This window comes from Miniopterus schreibersii, assembly GCF_964146895.1.
Source record: "Miniopterus schreibersii genome assembly, chromosome: 11".
NCBI lineage: Eukaryota > Metazoa > Chordata > Mammalia > Chiroptera > Miniopteridae > Miniopterus > Miniopterus schreibersii.
The window spans coordinates 40879078-40901641 of NC_138111.1; the positions used below are offsets into that span (position 1 = coordinate 40879078).

General features: G+C 41.3%; 1 protein-coding gene across 3 annotated transcripts in view; it reads right to left on the reverse strand.

The window, feature by feature from the left end:
* PIP5K1B (phosphatidylinositol-4-phosphate 5-kinase type 1 beta) overlaps positions 1-22564 on the reverse strand; it is a 266167-nt gene that overhangs the window by 151051 nt on the left and 92552 nt on the right. For all 3 annotated transcript variants that reach the window (XM_081151913.1, XM_081151915.1, XM_081151914.1), the window contains 2 exons: positions 10953-11037; positions 5685-5753 (listed from right to left, as the gene is read on the reverse strand). In XM_081151913.1, coding sequence (XP_081008039.1) covers positions 5685-5753 — 69 coding nt within the window. In that variant the 5' untranslated portion in view covers positions 10953-11037. The remainder of the gene's footprint in view (positions 1-5684; positions 5754-10952; positions 11038-22564) is intronic.

Sequence of the window (22564 nt, forward strand, 5' to 3'; positions counted from 1 at the left end):
CTGCAGTACTCATCAAAACCTGAATCTCCCCGTGGAGGCCTACTGTGGGCAGGCCCAGGATGGAAGATGAAGTAGAGGGAGGGGTGAGAGGCCTGGAATGAGAACTTTTGGGTGGACAGGTGAGACAGAAAGAAACTCAAAGGGTGGTGGTGAACATTTCCCAGGCCAGTCCATGTCCAGGTGCTTGGCAAACACTGATCAATTCTGATGGACAAAATTAGGACATCATTGGCTGGAGACTTTAATCATGTCCCTGACAACGTCCTCTTACTGCCCATCTTAATTGGGCATTGAACCACCTTGACATCTGTTTGTTTTAGAAGGGTGGGGGTGGGGTGGGCAATTTCTTTACATACAAAAGAGAGGAAACTTAGATCTCTGGCATTGGTATTTTACTCGAGCTTAGACCATTCTTAAAGGGAATTGATGTGCTGCCTTTTGCTTTCTTCTAAGTTTATCACCTTGTTCCAAAAACAAAACAAAATATCTCTTCCTCAAACTTCTCTAGTTCTAACAAGGGCAGAAACTTAATGGTCAATCCCCAGATTGGAAACTTTCAGGTCAGGCTTCAGTGTTGTTTTTATTGCCATTTCATCACATCACTAATCTCCAAACCAATGTCAAGGTACCTCACTTCCTAGAACCGTGCTGTGCAACATGGGAGCCATTGGCCACATGTGCTTATTTAAATTGAACTAATTTTAAAATTAAAAAGTAATTCCCCAGCCCAGCCAGCGTTGCTCAGTGGTTGAGCATCGACTTATGATCCAGGAGACGAGGTTTGATTCCTGGTCAGGGCACATGCCCAGGTTTCGAGCTCGATCCCCAGAAGGGGGTGTGCAGGAGGCAGCCAATCAATGACTCTCATCATTGATGTTTCTCTCTCTCTCTCTTCCTCTCCCTACCTCTCTCTAAAATCAATAAAGATATTTAAAAAAAATTCATTCCTCAGACACACCGATCACATTTAAATAATTGAGAGCCACATGCAGTTCGTAACTACTATATTAGAGATGATTATGAAGCATTTCCATCATTGCAGAAAGTGCTGATGGACAGTGCTGGCCTAGAACATAAAGTCCAAATTCCTCAGTCCAGCACCCAAACCTGTCATTTACAGGCGGCCTGTACTTCCAATATTGCCTTCTACTTTCCCTGAACACTGACACTGAGCCGTGTCTAGGCCAGGCCCTCCTGTCCCTCTAACAAATCAGGTTCATCCCCAGTTCTGTGCCTGTGCAGAATTCCCTGTCACTGAGACCAATGACTAAGTAAATCAATGCAGTCACCTAAGGAATGAGATTTTGCTGCCACGACAAAAAGCAATGAGGCATCTATGACATTTTTATCTCAGCAAAATGCTCTGTTAACAAACAAATCCAAGAAAAGGACCTTTCCCTACAAGACTGTCATGAGCTCTAGGTTTGTCAAGACTTGCTAGAGAATTAAATGAAATGCCATTTGTCTTGGCACTTAATACTAACACGAGTTGTTATTTAAGTTTTTCACATGGGCCCATATTTTTTCTCTTAAGTAAGTTGTATGGTCATAGGAAGTAGGGAGCAGATTTTTTTCTTTTCTTTTCAGGAATATGTTTTTATCGGTTTTAGAGAGAGAGGAAAAGAGAGAGAGAGAAACATCAGTCAGCTGCCTCCTGCATGCCCCCTACTGGGGATCAAGCCTGCAACCCGGGCACACGTCCTGACCAGGATCAGGAATGGAACTGGTGACGCTTAGTGCATGGGACAGCGCTCCACCAACTGGGCCACACTGGCCAGGGCTGACACGCATTTCTTTTGCATCTTACTCTTCCACCGCACGTCTCTACCCAAATAGCACGGATGCCGCACACTGGCCCCTACCTGAGGGCCAGGGATGATGGTAGTGTGTTGTTTTGTCCAGAGTATATTTTTGAAAAATTTTGAATCACTTGCCAACCTTTAAAAATGGGAAGATTTCACAACCGTTTCCTGAAAAACCTGGCAATCCTGAGCGAACACTCATGCACAGCTCTACTAGCTGGAGCTGAGTGCCACCTGCCCCCTTTCTAGGTGTGTATTTTCCTGTTTACCACTTTCCTCCTGATTATTTCACTCCCTTGTCACCTGCCCGGCCGCTGTAGGCTTTTGTGTTTACAACTCTTAGGGAAGACAATAAATGATCTGAGAATGGAAATAACTACACTCTGTAAACACAGCTAGGCAGCCCTTAATGTCCATCTTAATGGGCAACATGTTTGTTTTAAGCAGCTAAAATCAAAATTCTCATTTTAGCCACTCACTGGAGACATTAACCTCACCTACTAATAATGGGGCTGATACTGGATCAGAAAAGCGGCCGCCTGCAAGAACAGGGAGCTGCCAGCCCAAACAATCACGTGCAAACGCCTGAGACTCAGAGCGCATAACATTGTTCCATGAACACTGCGCGTTCCCTAGAAACACGTGGAAATCACAGCACTCATGACACTGAGTGTTCTGGCAGCTATCCAACAGATCTGGGGATTGATATAGAAATCCCAAGCCTGCTTGTCAACTCTAACCCACTCTGATTTCTCCTCTTTGGGACATTTTATCATAGACTACTGTGATCTAAAATTGTTTTCATGTCTTCCCTTCCCCACTGGACTGTGAGCTCCTTACAAACTCCTTTGATATCCTTCTCGATGCCTAGCATAGTAGATCGGGGTGAGTGGGTGGGGGTCCTTAACCTGGGGCCTGTAGATCGGCTTTGGTCATAGGCAAAAATCCAATTGGGTTATCAGAGCTTCTTATTAAAAAGATGCACACTCCATACTTAGGGCTTCAAGACTGGGGAAAAATTTTAACTTTAAGGTCTTTGTAACAGCGACAACAGTTAATGAAATGGATGGTGGCCTTGATGACACTCACCTGGTCCGTTAGTTCCCATTCCCAGTTATTTGGCATTTGCATATTTGAAAAGCATAGCTTTTATGCTTTCATTAAGGTCATGGGTAAAAACTGTTAAGCTACACAGGGTCAACTCATGTATCATGCTGGTTGAGGCTAAGTCAGGAGGGAGCAAAACTGCCATTCTCTGGGAACACTCGTCCAATTAGGTACAAACACCCTTATCATAATATTTAATTCATATTTCTCTACCTTGTCTGAAAGGATGCCGCAAGAATCTTCTGGGTGTCTTTAAATCAAGATTCATAAAACCTGAGCAACCTCCTTATCGGTGGTTAATTTAATGACTCTCAGAATAGAAAGTGTAGTTAATTTGAGATAAATTATATCTGTATGAAGCTCTGCAGGTTTGTGGACGACATGTGTTTCTTCTCTAAATGTACATAAACCATACGTTTACTAATCCCTGCTCAAATTATGCCAAGGAGCAGTCTCACATCTGGGTTCCAGAATGTACCTTTTCCTCATTTAGAAAACTGGGATGATATTTGCTTATCTCCTGCCTTTGGACGACCTTTCCATTTGTCTGATTTCTGAAAGCTGACACTCCGTGGTTTTCCTATTCTAGCTTCAAGTTCTTTCACCTAGGAAATGGCTCATCTGGGCTGAGGGACAAACATATTTGCAGTAGTTAATGTGACTCTCATTATCACCTGTTCTACCTCCACCAGGAACACCACCAGTGTCAGGGCCTTTTTGCTTAGTTGAGAAGAATTAAATTGAATAACTCAGCTGGGCTTTTTCCTGGCAGTAAAGCAACACTTTCTCTATGTGATCCCTTCTTGCTGTGCACATCAACACCATGTTTACTGAGGACCCAAGTCCTAGGCTCTGTGCTGTCTTTTGGGTGCTTTTCTTACACTAAGGCTACATACCTCCTGCACTGCGTATGCTCCTTTAAATTCAGAGATCATCAAAAGCATCCCTGTGCCATCCCACATTAAAAACCAAACTTTGGTTCTTTTTGTCCTCTTAAATTTCCTGCACTTTCTCTTACTTATTGAAATTATTTGCTCTCTTAGAATCTGATTTTTAGTTTTATAACCTTCCCAACATTGCTGAGTCAAATATCCTTTAGAGACACTCACCATAGAATAATACCTATATTATTTTTAAAAATTTACTTTACTAAAGTCTTGGGCAGGGCACGCTTAGCAAACTCTAAGACGCCACGGTCACATTCTGTTACTTTTGCATCACTAAAGGGCTCCTGTAAGTCAGAATTCAGTCAAGAATCGTAGTGCATTTGATGCTCATTGAGAAACCGGCCTGAAACGGGTTGGAAGTAATGACGGGCTGGCAGTTTGACCACCTCTTTGTTGGTCTCATGCTTGACTGAATTGACAAGAAGTATTGAGTTAATGAGACAGGGTTTGGTTTCCAACTGTGTCTAAAAATTGTGCATTGTTGCCTTTGGCCAGATGCACACATTTTATAACAGATACCACGACTTCTGAGAGCTCGGATCTTCACCCTACTCTTCCCCAAGCACATCATCACCCAGGATGGCAACCTCCCTGTTTATATTTCCAGCTTTGGCTGAGCAGAAAAGTCAGAAGACAAGGTATACCAGGAAAAAGGGCATATTTTCCCATATGAAAATGGAACAGGAAACACATGTTGACCTGAACATGTGGACAGATCAAATGGCCCATGTACTTCGTTACAAAACTTCTTGCTAGTCAGCTGTTAGAAAGTAAAATGCAAAAGGAAAAGTTAAGATAATAACCCTTCGATCCATAAGCTTCCTACTCCCAAGGGGAAAGGAGGACTTTTTAAAAGCTAAAATGCACAGTCAATTTAAAATCGGGAGTCATGGTGCTTGGGAATGTATATTACCCGGTAATGTTTCTGAGCATTAGCTTGGTTGCTAGGAGCCAAGGTTTATTAAAGGGAAAGAGGGGTAAGGTAATTATCCTGGGAAGTCTGGAAAGAGATTTTTGTGAAGCGAGCTGCAAACACAGAATATGGGAGGCTTAGAAAGGGGTAGGAGAGAATTTTATCTTAAAAATTTTTTTTTCAAATACAAAGGTAGAAAAATGTTTAAAATGTTGGTGGAAAGTAGTGAGCCAGTTAAAGGAGTCACATACGGAACACAGAACACTGCACGTACACAGGGGCTTCTTCTTAGGAATAAGAAGGGTCTTTAAATAACGACCTGCCAATGTTCTTCATCATAGCCACTGGTGGGCAGAAAACTGTCCTACAAAGATGTCCATGTCCTAACCCCTGGGGCCTGTGAATATGTTATGTGGCAACCAGGAGTTAAGACTGCAGAGGAAAGCAAGGCCGATCATCAGCTGACTTTACAATAAAGGGGTGACCCTGGATTAGCCAGGAGGGCTCAATGGAATCACCAGGGTTCTTTCAAGCATCAGGGTAACACCGCCTGGGAAAGACAAGCCTTCGCTGGCTCTGGAGTTGGAAGGGAATCATGGCACAGGGCGTGCAGGCTGCCTGGGAAAAGCCAGAAAAGACAAGAATATGGACTCTCCCCGCAGGTCCCCCAGAAAGGAAAGCGGCCCTGCTGCCACCTGGATCTCGGCACGGGGAGACCCGCGTCAGACGTGTGACCTACGGAACTGGAGGCTAACCCATTTGTGCCCCATAAGCCATCAAGTCTGAATTTGTTACAGCAGCAACAGAAAACTAAGGTAGTAACTTACATACGAGAACCTAGAACACTATTGACATTCCCAGCAATAAACGCGCTCCTCGTGCTGAACTGACTGCAGAAAATAAACGCTGGCTCACCTTTTTATAGGTCTTCTCTTCGCTTTGTTTGCCAGGTGCTGCATCTCCATTGTCCGCAGCAGACGACATCTGCAAGAAAAAAGTGTTCCCGTGCGAATTCACAACTCGGCTCTGGAATACGATCTGCTAATAATATGGTTCACCAGAGGATCTATTTTGGTTAAGTACATTTTTGTTGTTATTGCTGCTGTCTCCAAGAAAGGAAGAGATTTCTCAGAATACTAAAAAAATCAGTGGTCCCGATCTTTCCAAAATAAATCTGTACTTCTAAATCGTGTTGGTAGTGTGCTTTACTCCATAGGAAAGATGCTATGGAAGTCCAAGCCTATAAAGTTTCTTTCTGCAAAGCCTTTGAAAATGTTTTTTCCTTCTGGTTATAGACGCTTCCTGTAAAAATCTGGAAAGTACCAAAAAATAAGAATCAGAGGACAAAATGACTCAATTCCGCTACCCTTGGGCAACTCCACCATTCAGTCTGGTACATGTGTTGCCACCTTTTGTTCCATACCCTTTCATACTAAAAATATTATGATACCATCTTACCCAGCACTTTTCACTGCACATTTATGTGATAAGCATTTTCCTATTTGATTATAAAAATCTCATTGTAAGAACAGATACCACTGTGCAAACACAACTGTGTGTTATTAAAGGATAGTCGATGTGGCCCAAGGATTTTGCCTCTACAAATGATTATGCTAGCCCTGGCCAGCGTGGCTCAGTTGGCTGGGCGTCATCCCGGGCCCCCGGAGGTTTCGGGTTTGATTTCCAGGCAATGGCACATGCTTGGGCTGTGGGCTCCGTCTCCAGTGTGGGGCATGCAGAAGGCAGCCGATCAATGTTGCACTTACATGGATATTTCTCTCTCCCTCCCTCTCCCTTCCTCTCTCTCAAAATCAATAAACTATTCTTTAAAAATATATATATGTATAAATTTATGCTTCTGTCTTTGTCCAACTTCAATGTTTTCTTGGACTAGATACCTAGAAATACTAGGCCATTAAAAAACTGAAAGTTCTAACTATATACTGCTAAATTACTTTCCAAGAATATATCCATTTACACTGTCAGCACTGAGTGGGAACTGGTTTCATTACATGCTTAGTAATCATTATTATCATTTTAATTATCTTTTCTAATTTGACAGGTGTAAGAAAGCATCTCCTAATTTTAATTTGCATCTCTGAAAATTATTAGTGAAGGTTAACATTGTTTACATACTTTTACTTAAAGCTCTTTGCATTTCTTCTTTTGCATTTTTCATTGTTTTTGTTCATTCATCTCGTAAGGGTCTTAGTTTTAGTTACTGATTTTTACCTATCGTGGTTATTGATAGTTGTTTCTTTATTGATTTTTATGTATTAATGTTATTAATGTTTCCAAGGACATTATTAATATTTTACTTACTGCTGTCTTTAAATTCATTTGATAATTATGACAGAGAAGTTTTACGTGTTTCATACTCAAAACTATTGCCTGCCTTTTTGGTTTCTTCCAATGCTTTTAAATAAAATATTTTTTTCCATTGGGAGATACCAGATGTTTAAACATGTATTTCTCTCACTTTTTAATGACAATTTTTTTTCATTTAAATTTTAATGCATTTGAGTTTTTAAAACCACTTACTTATGTGTAAACAAGGACACTACATAATCAGGGAACCATGATATGTAAGGGTTTTATCTGAAACGGCATGAAGAGCATTCTATACACCAAGGAGCAGTAAAACTTCTTTCTCATAAGCCTTTGAAGCACATTTTAAATCTTGGGCTTGTGTAATAAACATAGCGTTTGCGAAACCTAAGACTTGCCCAGCCACTTCTCTGCACTGGAACTAAATGCCTGAGTTTACTCACACTGCCATGATCTTGATGTGACTCAAAGACATCCAAGAAAATGAAAGAGCAGACCATGGCAAGCCAACCAGTCAGACCTACTCTCACTGCCCACCAATCAAATCATTCTCTTAAATTTTCAGTTTGTTTTTGTGTCCATTCGTTCTGTCCCTATGAGAAAAAGTAGTTTTCAAGAACAGATGTTACACACTCTAGTGCTTCCCATGCCGTATCTGCTAAACTCATTTAAAGAATAATTAATTTTTCTAGTCTTTTCATAACAATTTGGTAAGTTTAGAATAATATATTAGTGGAATTAGGATATCTGAAAGGTTGTATAATATCAGGCTCTGGGCCCCATTTCACCCAGAGTAAAAGCCGAAGTCCTTACAGTGGCCTTTGAGGCCCCGTGTCGCTTGCCTGTCCTCTTACTACACCTTCTCTGACCTCAGCTCTTCTGAGTTACTACCCCCTCACTCCCTCTGCTTCAGATATTTTTGTTCCCCAAACACATCAGCTGCATTAAGGCTTTTGCTTAACCTATTCCCTCTGCCTGAACAGTCTTAGCATAAACAGATAAGCATAAACCTCTGCTTATCTCCTTCAGGTCTTTGCTCAAGTGTCACCTCCTGTTTGATGCTTAGCTTGACCATCCTATTTTAAACTGTAACCTGTTCAGCTCCTCCCTGCCCCCACACACTGATTCCCCCTTAGCTCGCCTTGTCTTTCCATTTATCCGTGTCTAACGTACTATAGAGTTTACTTTGTTTGTTAGAGTGGGGTTTTGTTTGTTTTGGTCTGTCTCCTCCTGAAGAATTTACACTCCCCCGAAACAGGAATTTTAGCTTGTTTGGTTCACTAATGTGCCTCAAACATTTAAACTGTACCTGGCACCTAGTAGGTGCTTAATAAATATTTGTAGAATAAATGAATAAATCAGTTGATAAGGAAGATAAGAAGATGCCATTAGGTCAATGTAGGCAGCACTGGTTCCACCTGCCTGCGTGCTTTGCTTGGGAGGAGAGCTGAGCCCTTGAAGGAGGGTGATGAAGACATTACTGAGGAGGCCGACACCCTCTGTCACACTGCATGCAGGACACCTTGAGAGGTGCCAGTGGCGTGGCAACGAGAGATAGTTGGCAATATTAACCTCCTATAACTTCCTCCATAAGTGAAAAGGGCTTTTAGGCTATAGGTTTTTCAGTAGAAATAATCTCCATATAGGATTTAAACCATTTTTTAAACTATAAACTGATACTGAATATGCCACATTTTCATTTTTCTGACATAACTGCTCTCGAACTATCTACAAACTAATTTGGAATTAAATTAAGTTTCAAAAACATGAGAAGGGCTCCTTGATTTTAATCAAATATATGATTATTCATTATTTTTTAATCATTTAAAAATTTTAAATTAATTTTAGATTTAGAATATTAAAGGTGATACTTGTTTTATGCTAAGAAAAGTAAAACATGTATTTTATTTGAAAAAATAAAAAGAAGAAAATAAAACTATCACCTTTAATCCAACTATCCAGAAATAATAATTGTTAATATTTGGCTACTTCACCATTTGATCTTTTCTAAATGTGTTTATTTTTAACAAAACTGGAATTGTATATTGTATACAACTTTGTATTTGCCCTTTTCACTTACCTTTATATCATAAACATTTTTCTGTATCACTAAATAGTAATTAGAAATAATTTCTAATGTCTGAATAATAATATAAATTTTTATCATGATTTAATACTTATTAATGGACATGCCAGATGCATCCTATTTTTCTATTACAAATAAAACTATACTCTGTGTTCTTATTCCAACAGCATGTCTAATTAGAGCTTCCACAGACTCCCAGTACAATGACTACTGGGTAAAACATATCTACTTTATATCTCTGCCAGCACCAAGTATTGTCATTTAAAATCAAACAAACAAGACACTGCCAATTTAACTTTGGGCAAAAATACCATTTTACTTTGCATTTATCTGATTAATAGTAAGGGTTAACATTTCTTGTCATGTTTGTTTCTTTATGTTCCTTTAGCGAATTGTCCATACAAAGCTTTAGCTCATTTCCATATTAGGGTGTGTTTGTGTCTCCAAATTAGTTTGTACTAATGATAGTAAAGAAGAGTAGGGCCAACAGAATGAACACTCCCCTAAAGAATGCCATTTCAGTAACTTCACTTCTAAGACTTTGCAGCTTTTAAAAGCCCCAAAACTTCAAGAGCAACTCTGAAGGGTCCTTGAAAAAACAGCCATAATGAGGAGTTGACTAATTGGCATAAATGAAGGACAGACGAAGAGATGGTCTACTTTATTATTTTATAAATCACCCCTGGCTGGACAGCAGGGAAGAGGGGGAGAGGAGGAGGTCAACTTCTGTTTTTTAAAAACAATTCCCTTTAAGCAGCACAAAACAGATAATGATAATGAAGGGAAGTCATGAAATGTCACCTAGATGCCAAGGCTTTTTCCTGCAGGGTGATGCTTAACAAAGGTCACACGAACCTATGAACCAAGGCGTCTGTGTGGGAGGCAAACGCGATGCCTAGGGTGCCCTGGTCAACTGCAAACGGCTATTAAAATGGTGACAGTGGCAACGACTCTTTGTTCCTAGACCTGCTATGTTCCTGCATCAGTTAAGTGTATCACTTATAATTATGAAAGCCACGGTAAGTATGGATTAAAATCATTGTTTTCAAAAACTTTATAATCATATATATCTCTGTATGCACATAAAAGGAAGGAGAAAAGAAATTCATAGAAATCCTGGTGATTATCTCTGGATGATGGGATTACGATGCTTTGGGTTTTCATTTTATATGTGCTATAGTCTTTTCTTAAATTGAATTTATTGGGGTTAAACTAGTTAATAAAATTACATAAGCTTAAGGGGTACAATTCTGTACTACATCATCTGTATACTGTACTGAGTGTTCAGCATCCCAAGTCAAGTCCCTTTCCATCACCATTTACCCCCCTTCCTTACTCTCTCCTACCTCCCCCCCCCCATTTCCCTCTGGTCATGACCATATTGCTGTCTACGAGGTGTTTTTAGACCCAGCCCCCTCCCCCGTCTGCTCTGACAGCTGTCAGTCTGTTCTTCGTCCGAGTACCCTGCGGGAAGCACTGCTATATTTAAGTATAAGGAAAACACTACTGCTATTCAAAACTTTAACCACATGCAATAATTAATAGCAGAGACCACATCTCCTGGGTCCCACCCCTTTAGGCATACTGACAGTCACAAAATTTCCTGTTTCCATTTGCTTGCTGCTTATTTTAAATTTGATAATGTCAAAGTTAAAGGTCGTGAACTAGATACACGGTTTAGAATATTTGTAAATAAGTATAAAATAAAAGAGGTAAGGGCTTTATAACGAGTCAGTAGGCATTAACTTAAAACGACTGTATTTCCTTACCTTAGTAAATGAAATGGCAAGTCATCTGTTGGTGGTGGTGACGGGCAGTCTATTCATTGTTGGGACTGTGTTCCTCCCCGGGTTCCTGTTGAAACAGAATCACTGGTCACTATTTTTTCCTATCTCCACCTCGTCCCCCCAAAAGGATTACAGGTGGCTACTGGGATACATACAAAGCAATAGGTTAAAACTAAAGTAAAGGAAGGAACGTGTGTGAGAGGAAAACAACGGTGGGGGAGCAAGGCGAGGCCACCGCGCGGCTCTGCCCAGGCCGCAGGCCGCGCCACCCACAGGCTCCAGCTGCCCGCCAGGCTCCCAGTGAAGAAACGATCAGCTGCCCCCATGCCCCGCGTCCACGCGAGAAAAGAAACCAGCTGCCCAGGGCAGCCACAGGTAGCGGGGGATGGAGGCTGGAGCAGGGGTCTCTCCTGTGCTTCTTCCTAAAGGAGACCCCATGTGATGTGTGGACAGTTTTTCAACTGTGACTTTCGTAAGGGTCGTTTAGATGACACAACCTCCAATAAGAGTTCACCCAACATCCCTGACTGTAATAATGTTTTTGTACAGAAGAGGTAACTTACTCATGGTAACCAATTTGAAAACAGAGACGTACAAAAGAAAAATGATAAAGACCCACTTGTATCTCCCCACCCTGAGATAAGCAATGTTAACAGTTTGTTGTATACCCTTCCAAGATCTTCCCTATGCTTGTTTACACACACACACACACACACACACACACACACACACACACACTTTTTTTCTGCTTATTCTTTCCAATGTTTCATATTTTTTCAAATGTTTATCTGTCTCATTTTTAAATAACTGTAATATATTCCACAAGATGGATATGCCATCGCTCAATCAGCCACTCCCCTCTGGATGACCATTCAGACCGTTTCTGGGTTTGGCGACCAAAACCAGAGCAGGAATAAACAGCCTTATTCAAACACCTTTAAAGTGCTAGTGCTTTCATTTCTGTGGGAAAGAATCCTCCAAGTTGGGCCAAACTCGGTAAGTGCATTGACTGGTTGAAGGACCATAGCTACATTCCTTTCTGTAGAAAGTGTGAAGCAATCGCCCAGTGGTGCGTGGAGAGTACCTGCCTGTTGACATATTACCAGCACGGGGTGTTTGCCACCTTTACATGTTTGCCAACCTGATGGGCAGATCAGGGCATGCCAGTCATTTTAATTCTTGTTCCCTTGCTGCTAATGGGGCTGATCCTTTTCACAGGTTTACTGGTGATTTATATTTCCAGTTCATGCCCTTTGCCTATTTTAGACTATGCTATTTATCTTTTTTCCTTTTACAATCAACTTGCAAAATATCCCAGGATATGAAACACCAACTCTGCCACATGAATTGTAAGCTACTGTTAATCTTTCAGATTTATGTGGTCTTGTCATGTAGATATTTTCAATATCTGCATAGTCAAATATGCTAATTTTTCCTTTATGGACTGTGGATTTATTATCTTACTTGGGCGGGTTCCCCCCCACCTGATGTTATACATGTATTCTCCTATATTTTCCATTTTGAACATAAGATCTTAACTCCAAGTGGAACCTGACCTCATGATCTCCCAGATAGACAACTAATTGCCCCAACATCATTTTCCTTACTAGAAAGGCATGCCACCTATAGCATATATCACCTTTTCCTATGTATCTCAATCTATTTCTGGACTCTTTACTATGTCCCAAAGATTTGCTTATTGATTCCTGAGCTAATATCATATTGTCTTAAATGCAGTAATATGACAATATACTTTGATATCTATTGGTACAGGTTCCCCATACAATTTTTCTTCCAAGATTAGCAATTTTCTCACATTTATATTTTTAGATGGACTTCAAAATCATAATTGATTGATCTGACAATATGTCCCCCTTCCAAGTTGGGCTTCTGACAGGAGTTATATTAAATTTAGACAACTAATTTGGAAGGATTGTTCTTTTTGGAATTTTTAGTTTTCTCATTCAAAATGGGTATAGTTCTGAATTTCTAGAAATATGATATCTTTTACTATGATCTTACTTTTGGGATTTGTCTTATGTCTTACTAAAATCATTCCCAAATATTTCAGTTTGTCATTCTTTTAAATAGGGATTTTTCTGTTTTCATTTTAAACCAGTTATTAACTCACAGAAAGAAAAACAATTGGGTTTCATCTATTACTGTTCACCCAGTCATTTTGCCAAGTCCACTTATAGGATTTTTAAAGATTTTAAGTAGAATCTCAATCACATCACTACAGTATTTATATAGCTTGTTTCTATGTCTCTTTTTAATGTAGTCACTGGCTCTCTAAAACCATGTTGAGTAGCAGAAATTGAGAAACAGTAGTAGTGCCAGGCATTTATAACATAATCCTGCAGTAGCTGCCATCCAACATGATGCTTTTGTTTGTTTGAGAGCATAGTAAGTTTTTTCTGCTACATCCTAATTTAATTTAATTTTATTAGGAATGTCTACTACATTATATCAAATGTGTTTTTTGCATCAGTTGATATAATAACCATACATTGTTCTTTATTCTGTTGTATCAACATGTAACATTGAGAGATTTCCTTGTATCTCTAGAACAAGCACTAACTTGGATTTAATTTGCTACCATTTTAAAAAGGGTATTTTCATGATTGAAATGAAGTGATTGTTATCACATCTTTTTCAGGCTTTGGTATTAGGAATTAATACTTTTCATAAAGTTGGAAGGTTTTCTCTTTTTATATGTACTCAGATTTTTTTTATGATTAATTTCTTGGAATTTAAAACCTCTTAGTCGACATGGTGCTGCTGTTTCAAGAAATCTTAATCAATAATTTAGAATCCACAGTCCCGTTATGGTCATTTATTCAGCCTTGGCCGTAAGTTTTATAAGGTCCTTTGCTCATTGTTGTTGCTTTGGCTCCTCATCTTCCCGTATCCCGACACCTTGTTCGGATTCAATTTTCATTTGGTTGGAACACTTCTCAGAAGTGACACATGGATGGTCCACTCTGAGACACTCCATGTCCATGTCCAGTGTTACTCCAACGTCTTTCTTTCCTCCTCATATATGACTGCATCTCTTGACCAGTACTGGATTCTTGGCTCACAGCCCTTCCATCTCTATTAATATGGTATTGCTGTCGTCTTCTTTCTTGGCTTACAGATAAGTAATTTCAAGCTAGTCTGATGCTCCTGTCTTGGTAACTTACTGGTTTTCTCTACCTAGAAACCCATGAAAGTTTTCCCTTTTAACAGTTAAAAAATCCTATAGGGATAGATGTATTTTTATTAATCCTGCTCTTTAAAGGGAAGCTGAAAAGAAGTTATTACATAGAGATCTGATGAGTTGACTTAAACCATGAATAATATTTAGGCTATCTAGATGAAGAATGAACAGAATGCACAGCTCTCAGGCAGTATTTCATGAATATTGTTTCTCATAACCAACTGTTGATAAGAATTGGATGGTGAAGCACTGAAAGTTATAGTCTCTGGCAAGAGCCCGGAATGTAGAAATTCTAGTGGCCAAGTAAGGGAATAATCATAAGACTCAGGTCTCCTTGGGAAATGTATTCATATGTAATCTAACACGAGACTCCCAGTGTGAACTTATTTTCTTAAATTATTTCTGACATTAAATAAAGCCAACTTACGGTGTCATATGGTTAGACTGTTAAGACACCAGCTCCGCTAACATTAATATATGCCAGGAAAGGGTATATTATTTTTATTATTTTATTGCTTATCTATTCTTCCTGGTATCTAGTATCTGGATTCTGTTAGCTTCAGAAAGAAATAGCTTACAGTATTTCAATGCTTTCTACATTTCTACGTTTTCCTCAATTTGAGGGAAGGGGAGATACTATCATTTATTCAGTCACAACTATGTGTGAGATGCTGTCAAATATATGATCTTATTTAACTCTGCAAATGATCCCTTGACATTCTCCAATTTAGCTTGTGCTGTTCTGACACTTATAATGGACTGTCCTGTAACATCCATGGGATGTAGTCATTTTAAATTTTGCCAAGGCTCTTGCTGTGAGTTTATAGAAGTAAAGCCCTTAGTGGGTGAATGAACATAGGAGACGCCCTCCAGCACGCAGCCTGGGTTTGCTGTTCTCTATACCAATGCTGGGCATTAGAACCACCTGGGGAGCTTTTTGAAAATTCAGGTTCTTGGGCCATGCACCAAAAACAACTAAATCACTACCGCTGCATGGTGAGTCTGGGGAATCAGTGTTTTCAGCATGCTTCATAGGCGTGGGATCATCGAAGCTACTCTGACTAGTAAAGGCAATAAAAGATGTTTTTTCACTTCAAAAGAGTTGTCAGGGTCCAGTAGGGAAAACAGAAACCATTCTGGGTGTGTTAAAGAGAGGAAATTTAATACATAGTATTAGTTATAAAAGTGATGGGTGAGCTGAAAAGTTAAGCAAGAGATGGTGATGACATGCAGAGATTAACATCAGCAGGAAGCCACTGTTGCTTTTAGAGTTAGAGGCACACCAAGAGGAGGGGCTGGTAACAGATCTCAAAAGCTGGAGGTAGTTGATAAAGTAATATTGAATGTCAACTGAAGCTAAAGGTATCCGCTGGGTCCGGACCATCTTGGTGAGGGCTGACTGGCAGCAGTTGGGACTACGGAAGGAAGGGTATGTTTGGAGGCATGGAGAAAAGAGTCATTGTTGGAGACACCACCCAAGACAGAGTGAGTGGGGACAACACCTGGATTCTCCCTCACACCCTCTAACCGCCAATACCCATCTACGGCTTCCATCTGACATGGGGAGCCTGAGAAATGCATCCTATGGGGATGGCTGCCCTGGGATACAGAACAGGGGAAGAGTGAGGAATGGCTCTGAGGACAAACAGGCCAACAATGGGCCACAGAATGAGATATAAAACTGTCAGGAAAGTGGAAAAGCAGATATGAGCTAATGATATAAGCAAGAAACATGAGTCTCAAAGGAAATGTGGACTGGGAGGTAGGTTAGGAGCTATTTTTGTGACTGGGGATTTTCAAAGGACTCAAACAGACCATTACAAAGTGGCTAGGGTCTACTGAAGCCTCTTCATTAAGTGCAGGAGTGAGGCTGTGCCTGGGGATAACCTGCCTGGGGTCAAGTCAGAGGTGGCGAGCTTGAGATTTGATCAGAGTTGTCTCTTTCCCCCATACCACCCGCTCTCTCCTAGTTCTTTGACAACACAATTGTAAGAGTCTAATAAACATTGAAGTGCAGTTTTTCAATTCATAATGCCATAGAAAGGTTAGCCAGAAATACTAATTTCTGTAACGATTTCTTGTAAAACTTGTTCTACATCAGTGAGTCTCAACCTAGAGGGCATTCCTGAGTTTACAAAGTGGCAGGGGAGATTTTAAAAACTCTATATTACCAAAAGTTCCAGATATATTGCACCTAGGGGCCATATTCAAGTTGCTCAGCGGCAACCCTTTCAACCTCTAATTCTCCAGCTAGTGCCATAGAAGTTGGTATATTTTTAATTCACCACAGATGAGATTGCTCCTCATGCAAGGCCAAATGAGGGGGGAAATGACTAATTACCTAATTACCCAGGTAAGTAGGCCAGCATGTAAATGCAAGAGGTGAGGGACACTAGCCATGAGTCCTTGCTGGTCTTCCCATAAAAACAAACGTTTCCTTAAACACTGATGAAGCAAACTACAAGCACCAATGGGAAGAACACTGCAATTCATCTCTGAAGGTTTGGGTTTTATGTCCATCTCTGCTACTAACTCTCTGTGACCTTGGCCTCTCATCCACTTCTCTTCTACCATGAATTTTGCTGACTCCATTAGGTAGTGCTTCTGGTTTGGTGCCATTGCCAAGTCTCTTGGGTAGAGCCTCACCTCAGATCCTCCTTGGAATGAGGAGGAGACTCACTCATTATTTGACCATCATGAGTGCAGCTTGCCCTATGGGAACTGATCTTCCACAAGATAGCCACATTCAAAGGTTCATGCCATTCAGGCTGCACATGGTAACATTTCCTAGAACATTTCCCCATAAAGACAGCAATGAAAAAATAATTTTGGCCTTGGTCATAGCTGAATGTTAATGTTAATCATTTACGGTTAAATTATGCTCTTCTGAGTTCATTTTCAGTATCTGCCAGAAAATTAATTCACTCTCACATTCATTCAACAAACATTTATTGAGTATTATATGCCAGGCAATGGTTCTGGAGCCATAAATGCAAAGACAGATCCTAGTCTTTAAAGAAGTCACATCAGAGGGATTAAGAAGTACAGATGGGAAGGTACAAAATAGTCATGGCATGTAAAGTACAGCATAGAGAACACAGTCAGTAATATTTTTTAAATTTCTTGGGGTGACATTGGTTAATAAAATTATATAGGTTTCAGGGGTATAATTCTATAATACATCATCTGTATGTTGTATTGTGTTCATCACCCCAGGCAACAATATTGTAGTAACTATGTATGGTGCCAGGTGGGTACTGGAAATACTGGGGAGAACATTTTGTGAAGTATATGATTGTCGAACCAAGATGCTGTACACCTGAAACTAATACAAAATAACACTGAATATACACTGTAATTGAAATAAAAAGAGAAACAAACAAACAAACAAAAAATTTCACATCAACAGGAGAGAGAGATGTGGGGACAGCTACAATACGTGACATGTGCTGTACTCTGGGTTCTCGGAGGAGAAACTGCCCAGGTGAGCCCGTGGGGATCGTGGAAAGCTTCCTTTATGAGGGACACTGGACGGGACTTAGAGAAGTTGTCCCAGGAAACCAGGTTGAGGGGAGGGGGGGGTGAGGAAAATGCCCGGCAGCCTGGCTGTTGCTTAGAGAAAGACCCAACATGAAGAGGTCTTCAGCATGTTTTCATGGGTGTGCTCTGAGATCAAGGGGCTTGCGTTTAAATAATCTGCCCAGAAGGAGCCCGAGGTTTAGGATATTCCCTAAGGGGTTATGGACAGCCTTCTGGATCCCGCGTTCCACCTATAATCGTGAGTCCCTGTTCAATCCTCTGCCTGAGTAAAAACGCATTTCTGAAAGTGTATATGGACTCACGGAAACCTCAAAAGCCATTCTTAGGAAAACGTTGGCCTTGTGAACAGTCTGCTGGGGAGGTAAGGATTATTACGGGCCTTCTTCCAGGGTACGCCACAAAACAGCAGGAAAAATCTAAGGCTTAAAAATGCGATGGGTTATTTTCCAAGGCTGAAATAGAAGCGGCAAAAATACACCAAACTGAAAACACCTTTGACGTTGTTTCCAAAGTATGAATGTCTATATTTTTCAGACCAGGAGAAATTTCTGCTGTGTTAAGAAAGCATAGGCTCAGATTTATTTCCTCAAAATATCTGCATAGACTCTCAATGAAATGCAGAAAATCTTCACGTTAAATATTTGATAGGGGAGGACACCTATACGCACGTATGTTCAGACACCTGGTAGGTTCCACATTTGTATGCTCAGAAGCTGTAAAACTAGAACCACGGTGCTCTTGTAGTCAATGTATAGGTTCCCTATTCTTACTGCTGAGATTAATTTACAGGAGGTTTCATTTCATGTATCTAATATTTATATAACAAGCTACTGTCCAAACCAATTCCAAATGATGGCACCTGCTAGCTGTGAATCCAATTTGAGACCAATCAAAACAAATTGCAGGGCTCTTAGATTCTCTCATAAAGCACATTCATCAACTTGCAGAATGGTTCTCACACAGCAAATAAACAGAATAGCTATATTATAAATGCCATGACAAAAGGCGCAGCATAAAATGAACCACTTGTAATTCATTTTCCCAACAAACATGCTAAAAGAATTCTCAAGTCTTTTCAAACCAAGTCTTCACTGCAATCAGACAGAAGAAAGGACCCATGAAAACAACTGAGGGACATGTTGCTTTCAGACCAGTGTAACTCACAGTCTTTTCTGAAATTGCCATTATTGCACAATCTTCTCCTGTCTGGATTTTCATTTTAAATACACAAAGACACATAGCATGTGATGGTGTGTGTTCGGTGGTAGTGTTGGGAGGTGGCAGAAGAAAGCTGAGAGTCAGTAGAGTAAATACACACGGGGTCATGAGACCTGACCTTCCACTGGGCATACGGGAAAGAATCCATGAAGACTTAACAAGCACTGTTACTTTTTTGTTTCTTCCCAGAGACATCAGGGGTCATCACTAAAGATCTCACAAAGTTGAACTCTTTGCCTCTATATAATACTTAATTTTTTTCTTCCCCAGATTTTGCTAGACATTTGACACCACATAGACTTCCCAATATTATACTTTTACTACATTGTAAAATTTCTTATTGTTTTAATTTTCTAAATTATGCTTTCTGTCCACCTTTTATTGTTCAGCTATTTTCCTCCTGCTAAGAGTATATGCCTCGAGGATTATTCAATTATCACAATAATAGCTGTATAAACCATACATGAATTAAAGCCAGTTAATGACCGGTAGAAAATGTTTGGACTCAGATGTAAATAACCAAAATCTATTTGGTTTTGCTCCTACAGCAGTTTTACAAGGCATTTCTGGGCCTATTTCATCTTCTTTTGAGAAAGTCAGAACACTGATCTCCTGTATGCCCCAAATACAAAAGACAGCTGGTAGTTTACCCCAAAGAACGTCCTCTGAACGAGGCGTTTGGGGGGGCTGTGTGTCTGTGGGGAGGTCTGAAAAAACACAGAGGGTTAGGTAAGAGCGCAAAAGAAATGCACTGCCAGAGGGGATGGAGAATGCTGAAAACAGTAGAAAAAGATTGAGCAGGAGAAAAATGTTGTCCAACCAAACATTCTCCGTATGTCTGGACAAATAACTTAATTGTCAACACAATAAAAGTGGTATCAATCAAATATAAATATCTGGATAGAGCGAAAACAGTAAAGAGGTGACCACAGATGACACATCCTCACCCAGAAGGGTCTTTCACTGAGCCTTTTCCAGCACCCCCGTGTACGGGACTCTGGGGAAAGGACAACGAATCAGATGGCCCTGTTGTCAAGGCAATTAAAAGGGAAGCCAGAACGCCCGCCCAGGGAGTAATGGGAGAGCCTTTAACAGGATTAGGAGTTGATGCTTTTTGCTTGGCTTTGCCTCTAACAAGTATTCACTTATCACAGTCAGAGGGCTGACATGGAATGTTCTAAAATATGCAATAAAAAATTTAAAAGTTTAAAAATAAATCCAAGGCCAAGAGATCATAAATCAGCTATTAATCACTGATATTAAATTTCCCAAGTGTTTGATATGTGTTTGGCTCTGTACAGGTCGGAGACATATCCAGCAGAGAGCTGTTTTCAACCAATAATTTAATGGGAGAATCAAGACTCGAAGGGGTTGTCCAGAGGAGAGGGAGGTGACAGAGGTCTAGAGCAAGCAGTCCTAAGGGATGGACGAGATGTCAGGGTGGGAGGGAGAAGCAGCAGGTAGAAGGGAATGGCTGGTCTGTCCGGGAAAGACGCGCCTGGTGAGAGAGCAGGATTGCCACCCAATGATGGGAAATCAAGCTGGAGACGGCGATGAGTCCCTGGCTAGACGACCTTGGAGCCAACCCTGGGTATGACAAATTAGGGAACATCTGCTGCAGGCTTTTGAGTAGTAGGCCAGTAAGATCTTTGCTTAACAGAAGACAAGATGAAACGAGAAGGTAAGAGCAGATCTGAAGCGTGAACCTGGCAGCTGCTGCAGGCGTCATGGTGCTGAGAACCCAGATGACCGAGATCAAGCCGGACACTGAGAGGAAGGAGCCCTGTGTGGTGTCAACAACGTAACTTCCTCAGAACCTGGGCGCCGACCGGGTCTGAGGGAATATGGGGTTACATCCAGGATGACTAAGTTTTCAAGCTTCATTAACTAGAGGATCATGGGAGCTGTAGGAGCAGCTGTCTCCCTGCCCAGGTGTGCCCTTCGCCACCCATCTCAGCCTTGATATAAACTGGGGAGGGACAAGTGACTCAGGCTACATGGCCGGATTATCCACGTTGAGAACTTTTCCACAACACAGGGACTGGGTGGGTCAGCAGGCGTTGGGCCTTAGACTTGCCCTGTCAGGTAGTCACAGAAGAGTAAATCTAAGAACTGTAAGAATTTTTCAGATGGTAGAAAGATGCACAAAGCCCCATTTTTCCAGACAGATAAGCAGAGATAGTGCTACTGCCTGACAACGTCCAGACCCGTGAATCTAGCCATACTCCCCAGCTAGCAGCTGGGTTCTGGGAGGGCCCCTGCATCTTAACAATACACCCACCCTTCACTGGAGCTCTCTGTGGGGCTTCTAATCCTTACAGCCAAACCCTCCTTGACTAAGACAGAAAATATGCTATGGACAAGTTGCCATAGGTTTAACTGAGATCATCACCCTCTCCTCTGAGCCACACCCTAAAGGGAGAGGTGGTGACAACGTGGTGGTCACGGACTGGCTCTGGAGGCGGACTTCCCTGCTTCGCCAGCTGTATGGCCTCTTCAAGTCACTTAATCTGTGTGCCTTTGTTCCTCACAGGGCAGTTGTGAGCAGTGTGCAATATGTAAAGTACTTACAGTGTCCCTTGCACAGAGTATACACTCCATAGATTTAGCATCATCATCATCATCATCAGCTACTCTCACCAGCTAAAGCACTGAGAGACAGAGCAGATCCTTCACTGCTCTGCTTCCAAACTTCCTGAGGATGCAGAAGAGGGTCAGAGCATTCAAGGCCCTGCCCAGCTTGGGCTCACTGCTCCCCTGCAGACCCTCGCCCCCTCTCAGAGGTAGAAGGTGACCTTCTGCACACTGAGCCCTGCCCACGTGCTCCCTCTCAAGCCTCGGGAGAGCGAGCTCTTCCACAGCATGGAGGGTTCTCGAAGCCCTGGCCTGTGCCCACAGTGTTTGTTCAACTTGAAACGGCCTCTCCGTGACCCTGTGTATCAGTCAAGTGTCTCTGCTCTCTGAGAACGTCCTTGAGTCCTTCCATCCAGGAAGAACACAGTGCTTTCCTGGCTGTGCTTTCGTAACCCTCCGTCAACCACTTACATCTTGGTGTTTACGTGACCCCAGACTGCCTCATCTATTAACAATAATCATTATGACTTATGCATATGGAGCACTTCTTTGTGCCAGGCACTGTTAGAAGTACTACAGGAATTAACTTACTTAATTCGCCCAATAACTCCAAGTAACAGGTTTCTGTTATTACCCTCATTTTACAGATGAGAAAACTGAGGCACAGAGAGGTTAAATAACTTGTCAGAATTCACATGGTTAGTAAGTGGCAGACCAGGGTGGGAGCACATGGCTCTCCACATCCAAAGTGGGGCTCTTAACCAGTCTGTCAGTGCTGTCTATTTTAGGACTTAGCCGCTTTCCTTAAAGTCCCCTACCTGACAATCTCGACATCTTGCCTCCTGCTTCACAGAGGGATGAATGGCCCCTTCATTTGCTGCCTTTTCCGCCTGAGAATTCACGAGCACTGATTCCCATCCTCTCTTCTCTAATGCACAGCTAAGGAGTGTTGTGTCCCCTCCAACACACACCTCTCTGGAGCCCTCTCTCCATCACATATCATTCTACCTGGATTGCCACCCTCTTACTCTCATCTGACTTTTTACCTTCAGAATATGAG